This window comes from Manis javanica, chromosome 2 (assembly GCF_040802235.1).
Source record: "Manis javanica isolate MJ-LG chromosome 2, MJ_LKY, whole genome shotgun sequence".
Taxonomy (NCBI): domain Eukaryota; kingdom Metazoa; phylum Chordata; class Mammalia; order Pholidota; family Manidae; genus Manis; species Manis javanica.
Genome location: NC_133157.1, coordinates 122,009,316 through 122,028,620, shown reverse-complemented (window position 1 = coordinate 122,028,620; position 19,305 = coordinate 122,009,316). Strand labels below are relative to the sequence as shown.

At 44.6% G+C, this 19,305-nt stretch overlaps 1 protein-coding gene across 1 annotated transcript; it reads right to left on the bottom strand.

Moving 5' to 3' along the window:
* Positions 1-98: 98 nt before the first annotated feature.
* On the bottom strand, positions 99-18,294 carry UCMA (upper zone of growth plate and cartilage matrix associated). The gene is given in 4 exon segments (XM_073229281.1): positions 99-3,463; positions 3,466-3,507; positions 11,079-11,177; positions 15,595-18,294. Coding segments are annotated over 4 exon segments (603 nt in total). The 5' UTR covers positions 16,004-18,294; the 3' UTR covers positions 99-3,410.
* Positions 18,295-19,305: the final 1,011 nt, after the last annotated feature.

Here is a 19,305-nt window from a genome sequence, read left to right as displayed (position 1 = left end):
CTGTTGATGAAAATACTACCATAGGTTCGCTGCAAACCTAGGTCGTATTTTCATCAACAGATCAATACATAACCTTGTTTTATGTGTTTCTATTTAAAGATGTTCTTCTTTGATATATATTGTTGATACACTAACCTGGAACTCATGAACAGCAGCATCAGAGCTCATGGCTGAGCAAAGGTCATCTTAGCACAGTTTCTCCATAAGGCACATTGCAGCATTCCCACACTTAGAACACTGGGCAGCACTACTCTCAGGGGTCATTTTAAATGCAAAACTATCAAAAGCAAAAAAATGTGGAAAAATGGCACAAAAGAACACTTGTTTACAGTACCAGAGCTGAAACAAACAAGAGTGTCTCTGACCTCAGCATGTGCGCATTGGGCAACTCAGATTTTTCATTGCTCTGCATGTGTACATGTCCATAAGTGATCGGAAAAGCTCCACAAATACTGATTTTGGAGTTACAGATAAGTTTGAGTAATGAAGTCACAAACATGGAATCTACAAATAATGAGCAACTGTAGAATATTTCCCAAAACGACCAGATCAGGAGTGTCCCTATTTTGCAGATTAAAAATAGAAGTAATTAGAAAATACCAGTCTACACTAGGATTGGAACCAAGTCTGTGGTGATGTTGTTTGAGCAAAAGCATCTCTATTGGGTTATTAAGGTCTAAATTCCACACCTTAAAAGGTACACACCTTGAGTATGGTTCAGTAGATTTAGGCAAATATATATACCACCACCACAAGCGAGATAGAGGATATTCCATCACCACAGAAGGTGGCCTTTCGCTGCCTCCCAGTCAGTCCACCCTCTGGCCTCCGCCAGCTGGCCCCTGCCATCACTGATCTGTTTTCTGTGACTATACTTTAGATCTGTCTTTCCTAGGGACTCATATAAATGGAACAATACAGAATACACTTTCGTTTCTGGCTCCTTTCCCTCAGCATAACATTCTGCTGCATGTAGCAGTAGTTCATTCTTTATTGTTCAGTACCTCACTGCATGGATTTGCTCCACAGTTTATTTATTCACCTGCTTAAGGACGTTGGGGTTGAATTGTTTCAATTTGGGACTGTCACAGGTAAATCTGCTACCAGCATTCAGGTAGAAGCCTTTTTGTGGATATGTATTTTTGTTTCTCAAGTAAATACCTAGGAGTGGAATTTCTGGAGCATATGGTAAGTGTATGTTTAGCTTTATGTGAAACTGCTGGACTATTTTCCAAAGTGGTTGTACCAATTTACACACCCTGAATACACTAGTAATGTATGAGAGTTCTGTTTGTTCCACATCCTCACCAGTATTTGACATTGTGAGTCATTAATTTGTAACCATTCTAACAGGAGTGTGCTGGTATCTCACTGGTCTTACTTTACGTTTCCCTCATGACTTAATATTGGGTATCTTTTCATGTGCTCTTGCCCATTCTCCCATCTCCTTTGGTGAACTTAATTATTGGGTTGAGTAGGAATTCTTTCTCCATTCTTGATACAGGTATTTGGCAGATGTGTGTGAGGAATATTTACTCCTTTGTGGCTTGTCTTTTTATATTTTAGCAGTGTCTTTCAAAGAGCCATTTTCCTTTTGTTCAAGTCTGCTTTATCAGTTCCTTCTTTTTGGTCCATGCATTTTGTATCTAGATAAGAAATCTTTACCTCCCTTAACGTTACAAAGATATTCTTATAGATTTTTAATATAATATAGCTTTAATATAATATAGCTTTCATTTCAAATTAGTTTTTGTATAAGATGTGAGGTGTAAAGGTTGAGGGTCATCATTTTCCAGATGGATGTTCAGTTGTTATTGCACCACTCAGTGAAAAGATTGTAATTTCCCATTGGATTATTTTGACTTCTTTGTCCAAAAGCCAGGTGACCATGTATTTTGGGGTCTACTTCTAAACTCAGTTCCATTAAATTAATGTATATATCACTGCTATGCCAGTATCACACTGTCGTAATTTACAGGAACTCTGAAATAAGTCTTGGAATCAGGTAGTATTAGTCTTCCAACTTTGTTCTTTTTAAAATTTGTTTTGCAATTCTAGGTCCTTTGCATTTCAGTGTAAATTTTAGAATTAACTTGTTGATTTCTATCCAAAATACTCCTGCCAGCATTTTTAAAATTATGTTTAATGTGCAAGATCAAATTGGAGGGAATTGACACCTCAATACTAAAACTTTCTATGAATATAACGTATCTCTGTATTGGGGTCTTCTTTCATTTTTCTCAGCATCATTTAGCAGTGTTATACACCAGTCTCAGCCTATTAATAACCAGTGCTGTGGCTGGATAGGTCCTTGTGGTTCTTAGTATGAATGCAAAGTGCCCTTTGGCAATAACCAGCTGGGAACTTATAAAATAAGGTTTCTTAGGAGATTACATTAACACACCTGGGACCACACAGCACGGCTGCTAGTAAAGAGATTGAAAGTGCTAACTGTCCTGGGGTTCTGATTTTATGGGGTCAAGGTCAGGCCTAGGGTTTCAGGGCTCGCTCATTGGTGAATTTCAAACACTGCTCCCTGACCTCACTGCCTCATATTAATGAGGGTGCCATTTTTATTTAGGAAAGTTTTGCATTTACACACTAAGTGATTCAGACTCCCCACACACACACCCGCCGGGTCCTGGGGGAGGGCACGGCCGTGTCAGTTCCTGCGTCCAAACTCCCAGCCTCCAGACCTCTGGGAGAATAAACTATTGTTTTAAGCCACCCTGGTTGTTAGGCTTTGTTGTGGCAGCCTTAAGACACTAATACTGGGACTATGAAGGAAAGTGAGATAGATGACACCAAAACTAAATTTTGTCTGCTTTTTAGTTTTGGTTACAGTGGGCTTAGCTATAACCCTGGCTTCTGATTTTTGCAATTACGAAATCATAGTTGTGACTTAAGACTTCTCCAAGACATGAGGAAGCACCAAGACCTGGTGACTGTCTCAGAGAACACCAGGAGCGTTTGAGTTCAAGCTTTCAAAGGCCTGCATCAGGGAGAGCACCATTGCCACTCAGGGGAGACAAGTGAACAGGATCGGTTTGAGATCTGAGAAGATGATACGCAGTGTTGGCTCAGCATTTTTATTTGTAAGCTCAAAGCAAACACGGCAATCTTTTCTTGTTACTATGATCCTTTTCATTCAACCAGACAGGAGTCTTACTTTGGTAAAAATGGCTAAGCAAAGGGAAACGACTGTAGGTTTGGTGTTAGGAGGCCCCAGGGGCATTTGCTCACCTCAGAAATCACCTGCAAAGAATTAAGCCCTTGAGAACAAAAGGCATGTGTATTTGGCACAGCAGGCTCAAGTTGAAGTGGCCTGTTTGTGTGGGAAAGTGATGCTCAGACATCTGGGGTGTGTGTGTGTGTTTCAAGCTCTGTCTTCTGGCTCTGTCGAGATGAGGTCAGGTGTAGTGGTGACTATAGAGATACGATGGGTCCAGGCCGTCGTACTGCCCTGGCGCCACTGCTCGATAGCCTCGCAGCTCCTCCCTTCCTATTCTAAGGAACAGCATGAAGTCGCTGTGTTAGGGTGGAGAGGACTCTGATCTGAGGGGAGCTACCAAGCTCTCTTAGCAGCCATCAACCCGAACAGCCTTCCCTGTGGTGACATGAATCAACGGCCTAAGTGCCCTGGTGATAGACAGAGAGTGTCTGAGGTGGACGGGCCTGGGAGGTGCTGAGTCCAAAGGCCTCGTTTTACTGATCAGGCCCAATGCAGGTGAACCTCACAGAGCTGGTTGCCAAGAGGACTGAGGTCAAGGTCGGGCATTTCCAGTTCAGGGCTCTCTCCCTACACAACCAACAAAGGGGGAGGAGCCTTATGCAGAAAATAACCCAAAGGTACTGCAGCTGAGAAACAAAATGTAGAGAAAACAGGAGATTACCAGCCATATGGTTGCAAAAATCATAGAAGGAAATCCCTGTTAACTTCTAGTGATGGTATTATGAACAATTCTTCTATACTGTCCTGTGTTTCTTAAGCTTTAAAAATAAAAATATGTTGTTGTCCATGTGAAATCTGAGCATAAGATTGTATATCAATGATACCTTAATAAATAAAAAATAAAATAAAATAAAAATACATTTTTAAGATTAACTGGAAAAATGGATGGATGAAGCAAAGTATGGGGAAATTTGGTAATTGTTGATTCTGGGTGATGGTTATATGGGGTTCATTATACTGTATACTTTTCCATGGTTGAAATTTTTCTAGTAAAAGGCTAAAAAGAGTAGAAGAGAATTTTTAAGGAGTAAGGCCTACTTTTACTATCTTTCATAAGACACATTTCTTTGTGCAGCTGTAGAATTAGGCTCCTGATGCCAATTCAAGAGCCTATTATTGTTAGGTGCCACTAAAAAACAAGCAGATATAACAAGTCCTTCCATGTTTAAGAAGCACCCTGAGGCTCCTCAAAAAGATGAACAGAATTACCACATAATCCAGCAGTTCTACTCCTAGGTATATACCTAAGAGAACTGAGAACAGGAGCAAATGAATAGATGAACAGAAAGTGAGATAGGTAGGTAGGGGTGTGTGTGTATGAGTAATTCAGCCATAAAAAGGAATGAAGTTCTGATTGAGTCAGTATGATTCTGCTACTTGTTCTGATTCTGCATAACATGAATGAACCTTGAAAAACATACTAAGTGAAATCTACTAGACACAAAAAGACAAATATTCCTATTCTGTAAATATAAGGAATAGGCAAATTCATAGAGACAGAATGCATTAGAGGTTATTAGGGGCTGTGGGAAATGGGAGTTATTGCATAATAGGCACAATTTTTGCTGGAGCTGATGAGTTTTGGAAATGGGATGGTTCACAACATTCTAAGTGTACTAAATGTCACTGAACTGTACACTTAAAAATGGTTAAGATGGCAAGTTTTATGCCCTTTATTTTACCATAGTTTTTTAAAGTCTTTGTGAAAAAATGTTGGGAGGATGGGAAATCCTAACAGTAAGGTAATATCAAGGACTCAAAATCCAAAATGCCTTCCTTACCTATTTTCTCCAATGTGGGCCTCACCACAAAAGCCTATGAACCTGCCTTTGGTGCTAGTGAAATGCATCCTTTGTGGCATTGGGCTGACAAGACAGCCTGGTGACTTAAGAGTGTAGAGAAAGTGGGTGTCCCTGTGGTCCTTAGCACCCATGAGAGCCACACACTCTCAACAGGAAGGACCCCTTGTTACCAATGGATTTTCAGGCAGCGTGTGGCTGCTGGAATGTTTCCTTCCTATGTGAGCTTGGAGTCAGCACTACCCTTTGTGCTGAGAAATCCCCTTGGGGACTTGGTACCCCCAGGATAGCCCAGAGGCCGCAGAGTCAGGCCCATGCTAGAGCTTTGGGGTCAGGCTTCAGCTGTTCAGGCCTTTCTCAGACCAGCTGCTCTCTGCCAATCTTAAGAGCACAATTTTGACATAGAAGTTGATTTTTTCTTCCCGGATCATGCTAAACTTTTCTTAGGCCATTTCACTTACTTCCTGATAAAGTCCCGAGGCCAGGACAGTGTAGCTTTCATATAGGGAGCCACTTATGGCCAGACATGCTTTGCCAAGCCAGGCATCATGCAGCCAGCGTCAATGGACTAACCCAGGCTTCTGGCTTTGCAGGCCAAAGCAGACCTGTGCTACCACATACAGCTTAGAAGTAAGAGCTCAACCCACTGCTCAGCCTGAAACTTTCAGAGGCAAAACTCATAAACGCTTTTTTTTTTTTTTTGGGGGGGGTTTCATGAGTCTGGTGGTTTTGAGTAGAGCTGTAACCAGGAACCACAACAGAGCTGCATGAGGCTGTAGCCCTTCCCAGCCCCCTCTCCCAGAACAGGCCCAGTGTCGTGGGTAGGTTGATAGTGGGATTTTTCAGGCCCTAAGGTAGGTGACTCTTGCCCAGAAATCTCTCCCCAGACAACCTACCTAAGATTCCTCCATTAGAAATGCAAGTCCTTTTGTTCACCCATGATAATTCCTCAACATTCACTTTCTTGGAGCAAGTACCCATGGAAAGGGTGAACATCCAACTGCTATATTATGAGAATAGGTGACATTTTCAGGTCAAGATAGCTAACCAAAACTAGGCTCCTGACCTAGGAATGTGTGGGGGGCCTCAGAGAAAGGCTCTAAGCACTGCTCCCAGGTGGAGGCTTCAGACAGCGTGGCTGCTGCACAGTGCTCTGTGCAAGGAAAGGAGCAAGGAAAGAGAGGAACTACAATGAGTTTTACTTTTATCAACATTTACCCTGAAGCAGCCTGAACCTGCTCCACCTCTTTGCTATCTTCCTATAACAGCTCTGGGGAGAGTCCCTCGGCCCACTCTCAGTCCTCATTCCATCCGTCCACATGGGCCAATTCCTGGATTGAAGAAGATCTCCAGGAGGTCTGCGCATTTGGTCATCCTTCATTACAAGAACATGAGCTTTGCTGGAAGTCATGCCTAGTTCACACCCCTTCCTCACCGTGTCACCTTGGGTATTCATGTATCCTTTCTAAGCCTGAGTTTTTGAAACTAAAATGGAAACTGTTAAGTCCTAAAGTCCTATCAGAGAGGTGGTTGTAAGACTTAGCCGGTTCAGTGCCGTGCCTCCCAGCAGGGGTGTCTCAGTGCCCAGAGCAGCTGTCGCGGCAGTCCCCCAAGGCCTGGGTCCACCCTGGCAGGCTTCATCTTGCTGGGCAAGGCCTGAAGCCACTGATATGTTTCCTCTTGCTGTGGTAAAGGACTTGCTTTCCCTTCAGTGCCTAACCACTCACCCTAACTCCTCATGAAAGGGAAAACAGTGAATATTTTCCACCCACACGCTAGAGATTTGGACCTGAAACATTCAAAAACAAAAAAATGTTTTTACTAGTATTATTGGGTTTGAAGAAAAAAAATCACTGAAGGAATTCTGGAGACTACATTCTTAGTGACTTCACTTTTGAAGTCCTCAGCCTCTTGACTTTCTTGCTGTAGTGGACTTGGGAGGTAACACCCTCTTAGGGCATCTCTCAGTGAAAAGAATACAATCACCAGGTCCATGAGGCTTGCAGGCCATGCAGCTTCTCTACAAGCTGTTTACCAAGGTAAACAAATACCCAACAAATATTTCCATTGGCATTACAATGGCCTGAGCGATTCTCAGGAAAGTTTGAACCCCCAGAATCCAGACCCAACACCTGTCTGCAGGCTCAGCCAGGTGCCACCTGCAAGGCGATGGGCATGGCCTGCAAGCCTTGTGGACCTGGAGAGTGTATTCTTTTCACTGAGAGATACCCTAAGAGGGTGTTACCTCCCAAGTCCACCATAGCAAGTAAGTCAAGAGGGTACATAATACCCATTCTCCTTAAAGTTTTCCAAAAAATAGAAGAGGAGGGAATACTTCCAAACTCATTCTATGAAGCCAGCATCACTCTAATACCAAAAACAGGCAAAGACCCCACCAGAAAAGAAAATTACAGACCAATATCCCTCATGAACATAGATGCAAAAATACTCAACAAAATATTAGCAGACCGAATTGAAAAATACATCAAGAGGATCATACACCATGATCAAGTAGGATTCATCTCAGGGATGCAAGGATGGTACAACATTCGAAAATCCATCAACATCATCCACCACATCAACAAAAAGAAGGACAAAAGCCACATGACCATCTCCATACTCGTTGAAAAAGCATTTGACAAAATTCAACATCCATTCATGATAAAAACTCTCAACAAAATGGGCATAGAGGGCAAGTACCTCTACATAATAAAGGCCATATAAGACAAAGCCACAGCCAACAACATACTTAACAGTGAGAAGCTGAAAGCTTTTCCTCTAAGATCGGGAACAAGACAGAGATGCCCACTCTCCCCACTGTTATTTAACATAGTACTGGAGGTCCTAGCCACGGCAATCAGAGAACACAAGGAAATACAAGGCATCCAGATTGGTAAAGAAGTCAAACTGTCACTATTTGCAGATGACATGATATTGTACATAAAAAACCCTAAAGACTCCACTCCAAAACTACTAGAACTAATATCTGAATTCAGCAAAGTTGCAGAATACAGAATTAATACATGGAAATCTGTTGCCTTCCTATATACTAATGATGAGCTAGCAGAAAGAGAAATCAGGAAAACAATTCCATTCACAATTGCATCAAAAAGAATAAAATACCTAGGAATAAACCTAACCAAGGAAGTGAAAGACCTATACCCTGAAAACTACAAGACACTCTTAAGAGAAATTAAAGAGGACACTAACAAATGGAAACTCATCCCATGCTCTTGGCTAGGAAGAATTAATATTGTCAATGGCCATCCTCCCTAAAGCAATCTACAGATTCAGTGCAATGCCTATCAAAATACCAACAGCATTCTTCAATGAACTGGAACAAATAATTTTAAAATTCACATGGAACCACAAAAGACTCTGAATAGCCAAAGCAATCCTGAGAAGGAAGAATAAAGCTGGGGGCATCTTGCTTCCCAACTTCAAGCTCTACTATAAAGCCACAGTAATTAAGACAATTTGGTACTGGCACAATAACAGACCCACAGACCAGTGGAACAGAATAGAGAGTCCAGATATTAACTCAAACAAATATGGTGAATTAATATATGATAAAGGAGCCATGGACATACAATGGGGAAATGACAGCCTCTTCAACAGCTGGTGTTGGCGAAACTGGACAGCTACATGTAATAGAATGAAACTGGATCATTGTCGAACCCCATACACAAAAGTAAATTCAAAATGGATCAAAGACCTGAATGTAAGTCATGAAACCATAAAACTCTTAGAAAAAAACATAGGCAAAAATCTCTTGGACATAAACATGAGCGACTTCTTCATGAACATACCTCCAGAGGCAAGGGAAACAAAAGCAAAAATGAACAAGTGGGACTACATCAAGCTAAAAAGCTTCTGTACAGCAAAGGACACCATCAATAGAACAAAAAGGTATCCTACAGTATGGGAGAACATATTCATAAATGACAGATCCGATAAAGAGCTCACATGCCTCAACAAACAAAAAGCAAATAATCCAATTAAAAAACGGGCAGAGGAACTGAATAGACAGTTCTCCAAAGAAGAAATTCAGATGGCCAACAGACACATGAAAAGATGCCCCACATCACTAGTTATCAGAGAAATGCAAATTAAAACCACAATGAGATATCACCTCACACCAGTAAGGATTGCCACCATCCAAAAGACAAACAACAACAAATGTTGGCGAGGTTGTGGAGAAAGGGGAACCCTCCTACACTGCTGGTGGGAATGTAAGTTAGTTCAACCACTATGGAAGGCAGTATGGAGGTTCCTCGAAAAGCTCAAAATAGAAATACCATTTGACCCAGGAATTCTACTTCTAGGAATTTACCCTAAGAATGCAGTATCTCAGTTTGAAAAAGACATATGCACCCCTATGTTTATCACAGTACTATTTACAATACCAAGAAATGGAAGCAACCTAAGTGTCCATCAGCAGATGAATGGATAAAGAAGATGTGGTACATATACACAATGGAATATTATTCAGCCATAAAAAAAACAAATCCTACCATTTGCAACAACATGGATGGAGCTAGAGGGTATTATGCTCAGTGAAATAAACCAGGTGGAGAAAGAGAAGTACCAAATGATTTCACTCATGTGTGGAGTATAAGAGCAAAGAAAAAACTGAAGATGCAAAACAGCAGCAGACTCACAGAACCCAAAAATGGACTCACAGTTAGCAAAGGGAATGGGAGTGGGGAGAATGGGTAGGAAGGGAGGGATGAGAGGGGGGAAGAAAGGGGGCATTATGATTAGCATGTGTAATATGTTGGGGGGCACAGGGAGGGCTGTGCAACACAGAGAAGACAAGTAGTGATTCTACAGCATCTTACTACGCTGATGGACAGTGACTGAATGGGGTATGTGGGAGGGACTTGGTGATGGGGGGAGTCTAGTAAACATAATGTTCCTCATGTAATTATAGATTAATGATACCAAAAAAAAAAAAAGTGAAGTGGCTGACTTCCTCTAACAAAGGTCACCTAAACTGGAGGCTTGTGTCCAAGGTCATATTCATCTAAGAGCTTGCTCAAGAGCATTTCAATCTGGAAGTTTCGGAAAGACAAAACACACAAAAATGCACTCTGGCCTGCTGGTCTGATCCCTATTTAGAAAATGTTTTACAGATTTTTGCTATGGGTGACCCTTGAGGTCACTTACTAACTGCAAAGTCAAATCTCACCCCAGGGAAGGTTATGGTTCAGAGATAGGACCTCCCTCTCTCCTCACTCACACCCACACCCAGTGGCCTGCACTGAGGCCTTGGTGAAATCACTTCTGGGGGAGGCAGGAGCCCTAACTGTTCAAGCATTGAGGGTGGAAATGTGATTTGCCAGTTGCCTGATGAGGGACATTGGGGCAAAGGTCAGGGCTTAGCAAACAAGACACTAACTGCAGCTAGGCAGTCACACAGGAAGCCACGTGGAAATGTGCAGGTTCCTGCTGCTGCGGGTGAGCGGGAGCCTTCATGGCGGTTGTAGATAGTGGTGTTGGAGGTGGGGAGGTTACAAGGAGGGACACTAATGGCTAGTGCTATCTGAGTTCTGTTTCTGTTTGCCTGTGCCAGTGAGATAAGATGCTGGTTATAGCAACAGGTAAGTGAAGGTTCTGGTTTTCCAGGATGAGTAGTTCCTAGGGCCATTATGTTGATGTGAATTCAACGCATTTGAAAGTGAGTCTGAATTCCTCCCAAGACAACTCTCCCAGAGTTAAGCCAGTAACTAGCACAGGTGCTAAGACAGAGAACACAGGCCATCCCAGTGATCCCAAGTAGGAGGAGAAGATTCAGTCAGCCACAGATTCCTGCAGCCCACGGTCCCTGGGCCTGTGGTGACCTAGGTGTTCTCTCGCCTTCCATGCTTTCTCAAGTCCTATGGCCATTTTTGTGACTTTCTCCCTTTTTAAGATTCTCATAGATATGAACTACAAAGAGCTTCTTTTGCCTCCCCCAATTAAAGTTAGGGGGGAGAAGTGCAGACAAGTCCTGGTTTTCCCACAAAGCCCCACTTCCCAGAAGACATCAGCTGAAGAAATCTTACCCTCATCTTGCTCCTCCATAAAGTTCTCAGGCTCATTCCTGTGTTCCTCATGATACTCTCTCCGCACCTCATCAGCCTGCAGCTTCTACCTGTTCTCCACTGGGCAAGGGAAGAGGCAAGAGTTGTCCCCAGGCATAAAGGCAGCTGCATGCATTTAGGGGAACACCAATCATTTTGCCTAAGAAACTTAATCTTGTTGGAAACGGTTGTCTGTGAGGGACCAGGATGGGGTGTCGTGGAAATGGTTACTCCTGACATAGACTTTAAAATTTGAAGGACCTTGGAGGTTATCTTGAACAACTGCCTCATTTTGCAAATGTGCAAGGTGATTTAGCATCACTCAAAAATTAGCAGCATATCCAGGTATACTAGAAACTACAAACTGATGGTCATAAATGAATTCCATGAGGGAATAATCGAATTTAAAATTAATCTTTATTAATATTTTCATTCAACAACTTTGGGCACCTTGTCACAGCCAGAATGTATGCTAGACCCTGAGATTAAAAGGCAAGTAAGAAAGATTGTTTCCCTTAAGAAGCCTATAATCCAGTTAAGGAGAAAGATATACAAATAAGTTGCACCAAACATTATGGCTGCTGTGACAGAAACCTACACAGGCACAATGATGGCATGTGGTAGAGGGACCTGAGACCATCCTGGTATTCCTGCCCTTTAGTAATCCCCTCCCCTTATGTGGGCCCGCCTAGTGACTTGCTTCTACTAAACAGGCTATGGCAAAAGTGGTGGAGTGTGACTACTGAAATTGATTTAACAAGGCTTTGGCTTCTGTCTTGGGCATCTCTCTCTGTCTCTGTCTTCCTCTCTCCGCATGAGGGAAGCCAGCACCATGTTGTAAATTGTCTATGGAGAGGCCCACTCAAGGCAAGGACCTAGTGTCCTTAACCAGCTGTCAGCAAGGACCTCAGGCTCACTGGCAGCCATGTGAATGAACTTGAAGGCTAAGCCATACCCAGACTTCTGCCCAGCAACTGTGAGGCAATAAATGTTTGTTGTTTCAAGCTGTGAAATTTTGGGATAACTTGTTTAAGCTGCTACATTTGGGGATAACTTGTTATACAGCAGTAGATAACTAGTTCAGGATATGGGGTGATAGGGTAAACTTTCTGGTGGTGAAATACCAACTGCAGTTATCCCTTATTTTGAAAAGTGCAATCCTGTACAGCTGGCTATAAACCTTGTTATAAGGAATCCTAATACCACCTTATAAAATTGGAGGTATACATCTATGGTTGGGAGAAATACCCTTCATGGTAACTGAAAACGCTGAGACCACCTAAACATAGTGGCCAGTCCTCGGCGGTTGAATGAGAAGCTGACCAGCAGTCTTTGGGCCCCAGCAGGCACCCCTGCCTGAACCACCACATCACTCCTCACCAGCAGGTGCAGCTGTGCCTCACCTGCTCTAATTTAGCCACACACAAAAAGAAAACCCTCTAGATTTTAGATTTTTTGATGTAAAATAAATCAGTTTCCAGGTTCATCCATGTCTGCCCTCAAATCTTCCCACTGACTGCTTGGGTGTGAGAGCTCTGGCTGTTGGTGGGGGTTAGGGTGCTCTTGGTTGCAAGGTAGTTTCTTTTAACTGGGCTTCAACTGGGAACTCCGCAGCAGCAGGAAGGTTGTGTGTGGTGGAGATGGAACTGGTCCTTCAGCAACTCATACCAAAGTGGGGAGACTGAGGTGCTGTAGTCCCCACCGGCTTGGATGTGCAAGAGGAAGTGGCGGGTTGAAGGAATCAGAGAAACTGAGGAAAACTGGTTTCCTGCCTCACCCCTCATTACAGGGTGTTGAGAAACAGGACAAGAAGCATTTCTTTGTTATATAATAATACTGTAAACCATGTCAAGTACTTCTTGAAAGTAAGGAGCATACAATAATTAAATGAATTATATGCTAGTTCTTTATGTTTATATTATTTAATTTAGCCTTAATTATCTGGATCGGTGTCAGTGCAGATTCCTTAGGTAAATGCCATGTTTCTCCCACACTTGTGCCTTTACCTGCAAGGTTTCAGGAATCTTTAGTCTGGTGAAGGTTATTTGTGCTCCAGTCCCTACCGTGCCTCACTTCTTGTCCCACATCCGCACATTTCTTAGGAGTGAATTTAGTCTTGGAGATGTAGTGACCTAATCAAGATTGCACAACTGGTCAAGGCAGAGCTGGGAGTGGAGTCCGAGCCCCAGCTGCCCACACTCTGCTGCTAGCCCCAGATGCACCTTGCACAGCAGAATCCCCCTTAGGATACACCATAACCCCCGGTATTACTCCAGGTACCAGAAAACTGCTGGCGGAGTGGGGGGAGCTTAGAGTCTAGAAAGCAGGTGTTTAATGAGCCATCACCAATTCCTAAAGAAGCATTTTCCATGCCTGTGTACTCCAGAAAAGAAACAATGTTCCTAAATTGCCTTTCTGGAGGTGCCACAAAGTGAATCTTTGACTCAGCAATGAGTAAGAACAATTTAATTCTTGGAACAAGATGCCATTCTTATACTATATATCCTATGAGTTGTGTACATGCCTTCTCAAGAACATGCATTACATAGGATTCTGCCTTTCACCCAAAAGGAGCATGCTTCTTGACCCAGATGCCAGATGTCTGTTTCTGTTTCCAAATTCAAGTTTATCAAAGTGTCAGTGGTCCTTTCCGCAATCTGAAACATACCTGAGCACTGTTCTCCTGCCCATCCATAGGAGTGGACCAGGTGACAGCAGGTGAGCTCAGGAGCATCCTCGGTCTTCACATGGTTGTCCTGGGCGCCCCCACAACGGACACACTGAGCTTCTGTTTGAGGTGAGGGACCTGTGGCTTACTCATGCGCCTCTGCTCTGAATCAGCTTATGAGGATGGAAACTATTTGCCTCTCTGAACTTCACACCTGTTCCTACCAGAAGTCTTCCAGAAGGTTGCTTCTCTGATTTCCATCAAGAACTGCCTCACCTGCATTACAGTCTCTCCAGTGTTCCTTGACATTTGCTAACTTCTAAACCCAAGTTGTGTGAGGCCTGGAGACTTTCCCAGTGTGGTTAATACTTAAGCCAATTTAAGAAAAAAGGGAATTTCATCTCCAAGCATTTTCATCATTGAAAACAGGCCTGTTATTTTTACTGAGCACATTACCATGCTGAGTGTCCTGAGGGACACAAAGAGTTTATTCAGATGCACATACAAGTAATGAATCAAGCCAGACTCGGAGACAGAGCTCAGAGTCCTTGGAAGAATCTAGTTTAAGGGCAGAAAACTCAAATGCCTTCAAGGGTCAGCAGGTCATGGAAATGAAGGTTACTGCCTTGCAGCGAACACCAAGACCTACTTAAGACAAGGAGACATACTTCCAAACTCAAAAGCCTACCAAATGCATTCGAATCAAAAACTTCAAAAAACAATGCTGACTGGCACTGTTTATAATAGCCAAGAAATGGAAGCAACCTAAGTGTCCATCAGTAGATGAATGGATAAAGATGTGGTACATATACACAATGGAATATTACTCAGCCATAAGAAGAAAACAAATCCTACCATTTGCAACAACATGGAAGGAGCTGGAGGGTTTTATGCTCAGTGAAATAAGCCAGGCAGAGAAAGACAAGTACCAGAAGATTTCACTCATATGTGGAGTATAAGAACAAAGAGAAAACTGAAGGAACAAAACAGCAGCGGACTCACAGAACCCAAGAATGGACTAACAGTTACCAAAGGGAAAGGGACTGGGGAGAATGGGAGGGAAGGGAGGGATGAGGGTGGGGAAAAACAAAGGGGGCATTACGATTAGCATGTATAATGTGGGGTGGGAGCACAGGAAGGGCTGTGCAACACAGAGGAAGACAAGTAGTGATTCTACAGCATCTTACTACGCTGATGGACAGTGACTGTAATGGGGTATGTGGGGTGACTTGGTGATGGGGGGAGCCTAGTAAACATAATGTTCCTCATGTAATTGTAGCTTAATGATACCAAAAAAAAAAACCAATGCTGACTGAACACCACACTTCCAGGGTCTTATAAACAAGGAAACTTGGGCCCAGGGAAAGGAAGTGTCCAAGGCCACTGAGCAGCACAGCTGTCACCACGTCCACTATCCCAGCAACCAGGCCCATGCACCTTCCCTGTTGGCAGTGCCATTGCTCTTGGGTGTTAGAGTACACCATGCAATACCCCAAAAGCGCACACTGAGATATTGTGTTACTTGTCAGCTAGAACAGATATTTTTCCCCTTTACATTTTTAACTTTGAAATCACGATGTATCTCACCACTGTTAAGTGCATTTGATGTGGTACTTTCTTTTTTGTTTCTTACCGTGACAGTGTATCAATCAGAGATGTGACCTACAATTGAGAAAACGTGTGATTTCTGGTTCACAGCTGCAGTCACACTGATACCTCAGGGCCTACACTAAGCCCTTGGCCCCTCATGGTGCCCACAGCCCAGCTGACAGCAGGAGAGAGAGAAAGAATGGCAGGGGTAAGCCGAGAGCAGGCTGCCAGCATCCGTACCATTGACCTTGTCTCGGGATTTGGGGGACCGTTTGCCATGCTTCTTGAGGAAATTTGAGGTGTCTGATTCCTGCATGAAAACCTGTTCCACACCTGAAATGAAAGAGAGGCCAGTCACGACCAGTGCAGGCTCACCAGTGCTACCACAGGAGCACGCCTGGCTGCCCTGCATCCCTGGGTGGCCCCTGCACTCACCTTCCTGGGCCTCTTGTCCCACCACCTGCTTGGTGCCCACCAATGCACCAGTCCCCTCCCGCAGCCCAGCAGGAAAGAGCACAGCAGGAGGGCTACAGCACCCCAGAGGGGCCCTCACACCGAGAGGGGGCAGGAGAGACCTTCCCAGTCTTCTCTGACTTGTCCAGCTCCTGTGTGGGACCCTGGGACCCCACATACCAGCCACAGAGCCCATCTTCCCAGGAAACTACCAGGGACACGCACACACGCCAGGCACCAGCTGTCTTAACAATAAGCACCCGCAGCATCTACCCAGGCCACCTGAGCACCTTCCTCCTGGAGCCTCCCCGCACTCACTGGACAGGAGCACAGCAGCTGGGAGGCAGGAGCTGAGGAGCAGCTGACCCAGGCCATCTTTGGAGGGGCTGAGCCTTCAGGTGGGAACCGCAGGGCAGACAGGGAGGGTTCTGTAGCCTCAGGTTGCTGGGTCCTCACATCTGTGCCAGGCAGGCCAGGAAGGAGGGAGGCAGGAGACTGGGATGCCCCCAAGGGGCAGTGGGACGAATCCATACTGTGGCTTCCACTGGCTGCTCCTGCCCAAGCACCAGAGATGTTTTTGGCTCCTTACAAACCTTCACAGAAGCAAAGCCTGTTGCTGGTGCTGGGCTGAGACAATTTTGAAGTGGCCTTTCCAAGATCTGAACCCAAGCAGTTGCTGTTGGGATGCCCAGTCTAAGAATCAGGACTCCAATGGCCAAGGGCAAAGAGCTCCTGGCATCTGCTTCAGAGAAGTCGGGGACTCCAGTGTTGGAGGCTGAGGGTGAGGGGCTGGGTGGGGTCTTTGACTCAGATGTCTGGCAAGGAGGGGCACAGAAAGGCTGGAAGCCCCCTGTCAGGTTGACACTCGCACTCACAGAGCCATGGGCTGCCCTGCGGATGACCAGGGCCCCCTTCAGCCTGACACATTGCCCCTCAGCTGATGCTCACCATCAGGCTGAACACAGACCCCTTGGCCGGAGAGCCCAGAGCTCTTTCAAGACACTGAGGAATAGGGATAGTCAGCATCCCACTGTACAGAGAAGAGTGTGGAGTGTGTGGGCAGCCCCACAGCAGAGCAAACATCAGAAGGAGCCTAAGGCACACCCCATAAGGCAAGGAAATGGGTTCCTAGAGGTGGGATCGCTAATGGAATCAGAACTCTACAGGGCCATCAGAGCAGTCTGCTTGGGGATACGCTCTTGACGTTGTCATTTTCTGTGGACCATCCTCACCTCTGTTTCCAGGTGGAGCTGCACTCTGGTCATTTTTTAGGGTTTTCCTAATGGTGACTATCACTAGACCTAGAACATAGCCCACACCCACTGAAGTCCCCCTTTCTTTAGACTTTCACGGTAACATCATGAATGTGCTGGGACCATTGACCTGAAAAAAAAATGTCAGTGGCAGAAAAATAACCAAGGCAGAGTAAGTAAAATAAATGGTTGGTTTCCAATGGAGGAACGTGCCGCTGACACCTGTGCCAGCTGTTGGAGACATTGGCTTTGACACTGGCTGACCCCCAGAATGTGGGCAGCAGGGGGTTCTACTTGATCGACCCAGGAGGAATTATGCTCAGGATCCATCAGCCAGGGTTCATCTATCAGATTAACTAGATGTCACCTGGGAGAGGAAGGGCCACAGGACACTGATTTTAGTGGTTCCCCAAGTGAGAAAGTGAGCATGCGAAGTATCTATGGTGTCCTTGCAGCCCTGCTTCCTGTTGCTGCCTTTTTCAGTTCCATTCATTCCAACCACAAATATTTATCAAACACCCACTTTAAGCCAGGTGCCTGTACTAGTCACTGTCTTACCAGCTTTGGGTTGACCTGTCCAGGGTCTCCGAAGCACCCTCTGACCCAGGGCGGACTCTGTCCACTGTCCGTGCAGAAAGGCTTTAGGAAAGAATCTCACGCCCCACGAAGTTCTCTCAGACCCAGCCTGAGAGACAATGGCAGGAGATGCAGGATTCACTGGGCAGAGGCTTGAAATGGGAAGTAAGCTCAGTTCTAAGACTGTGGGTTTTCACTTCATGCACACCTCAGCTAGTGGCCTGAGATTTCCACCAGCTAACCTGGTCTGCTCCAAGGAATGGTTTGGCCAGAGCTGGCTTTGGAGGATAATCTCTCAGTTCCGTCAGAACCTTCTCCCCCCTCTAGACCCACTTGCCACATTTTGCACCAGCAGCTCCCTGTTTCTGGGGCTGCTCACCCTGTCTGGCCATGCTGCAGAGGCGGGCACCCTGTAAAGCAGCGAGCCACAACCCCTCAAGGCAAAGGTGTGATTCTAATGTAATGGCAATTTTGTGAGTATACTATAAGCCATTGAATTGTACTTAACATGGGTAAATTGGATGGTTTGTGGATTATATCTCAAAAAACCTGTTACCAAAGCATATATGTATATATATACATTTATTATATAATATGAAAACAGCCTTAAGGTACTCATCTATAGGAGTCTTGGGATAGGGTGGGGGGCTTCAAATGAAAACAGCCTTAAGATACTCATCTATAGGAGTCTTGGGATAGGGTGGGGGGCTTCAAAGAAGTGTAATGGCTGAGATGAATCTTGAAGGACAAGGGTTTCCAGGACCCAGTTTGAATGTAGGGCATTGTCAAAAGGTGCAGAGGAATGAGGCCCTTTTGAGGAGCTGCAGGCATTTCAGTAATACCCGAGCATAGGAGTACATGGAAGGGCTGGAGGCAGGCAGGGCCAAGGCTGGAGACAGGAAGGAGTTTGGCCTACATTACTGTGAGATAGTCCAGCAGTAAGCACAGCCACAGGCCGGTTCCCTGGCTTCACTCTCAGCTCTGGGTGTAGTCAGCAGCATGGCTTTGAGCAAGTCGCTGTTACCTCCCTGCCAAATTCTCTCCTCCGTCATTTCGGTTGATGTGAGGGTTAGAGTTAATGCACACAAGTCCTTTGAATGGAGCCTGGCATGCACAGAGCATTGCCTATGTGTTTGCTATCATGACACAGTAATGAACCACTGAATGATTTTGAGCAAGGAAATGACATGAGATGTTTTAGGAACACTATTCTTCCAGCAATATGGTGTGTAAGAAGGATTAGACTGAAACAGTAGGATTTAGAGAAGGCTTTTGCAATAATCCAGATGAGAGATGACACCAGCAAAAGGCAGGAGAAGCAGGAATGGAGAGGACAGAATTTTAAAATGTTGAATTTTTAAAAGATTGAGGAGATAGAATCAACAGGACTTGGTGACTAGCTAGGGGCAGTGAGGGGTTGGGAGGTGTGCACTTCAGCTGGCTCTCGACTTTCTACTTTGGGTAACTGGGTGGTCGGATGGTGAGATCATTCTGTGAGGTGGAGAAAACAGGAGCAAGTTCAAAGGACATGTCACTGGACAAATCAAGTATCTGATACTTGGGGGATTCAAACCAGATCTTCCGATGTCAAATCGAGTGCTCTTCCAATTTTCCCACAACCATAATTTTGTGATTATACTAAGCCATCACCAAAATCAATTTTAGAAAA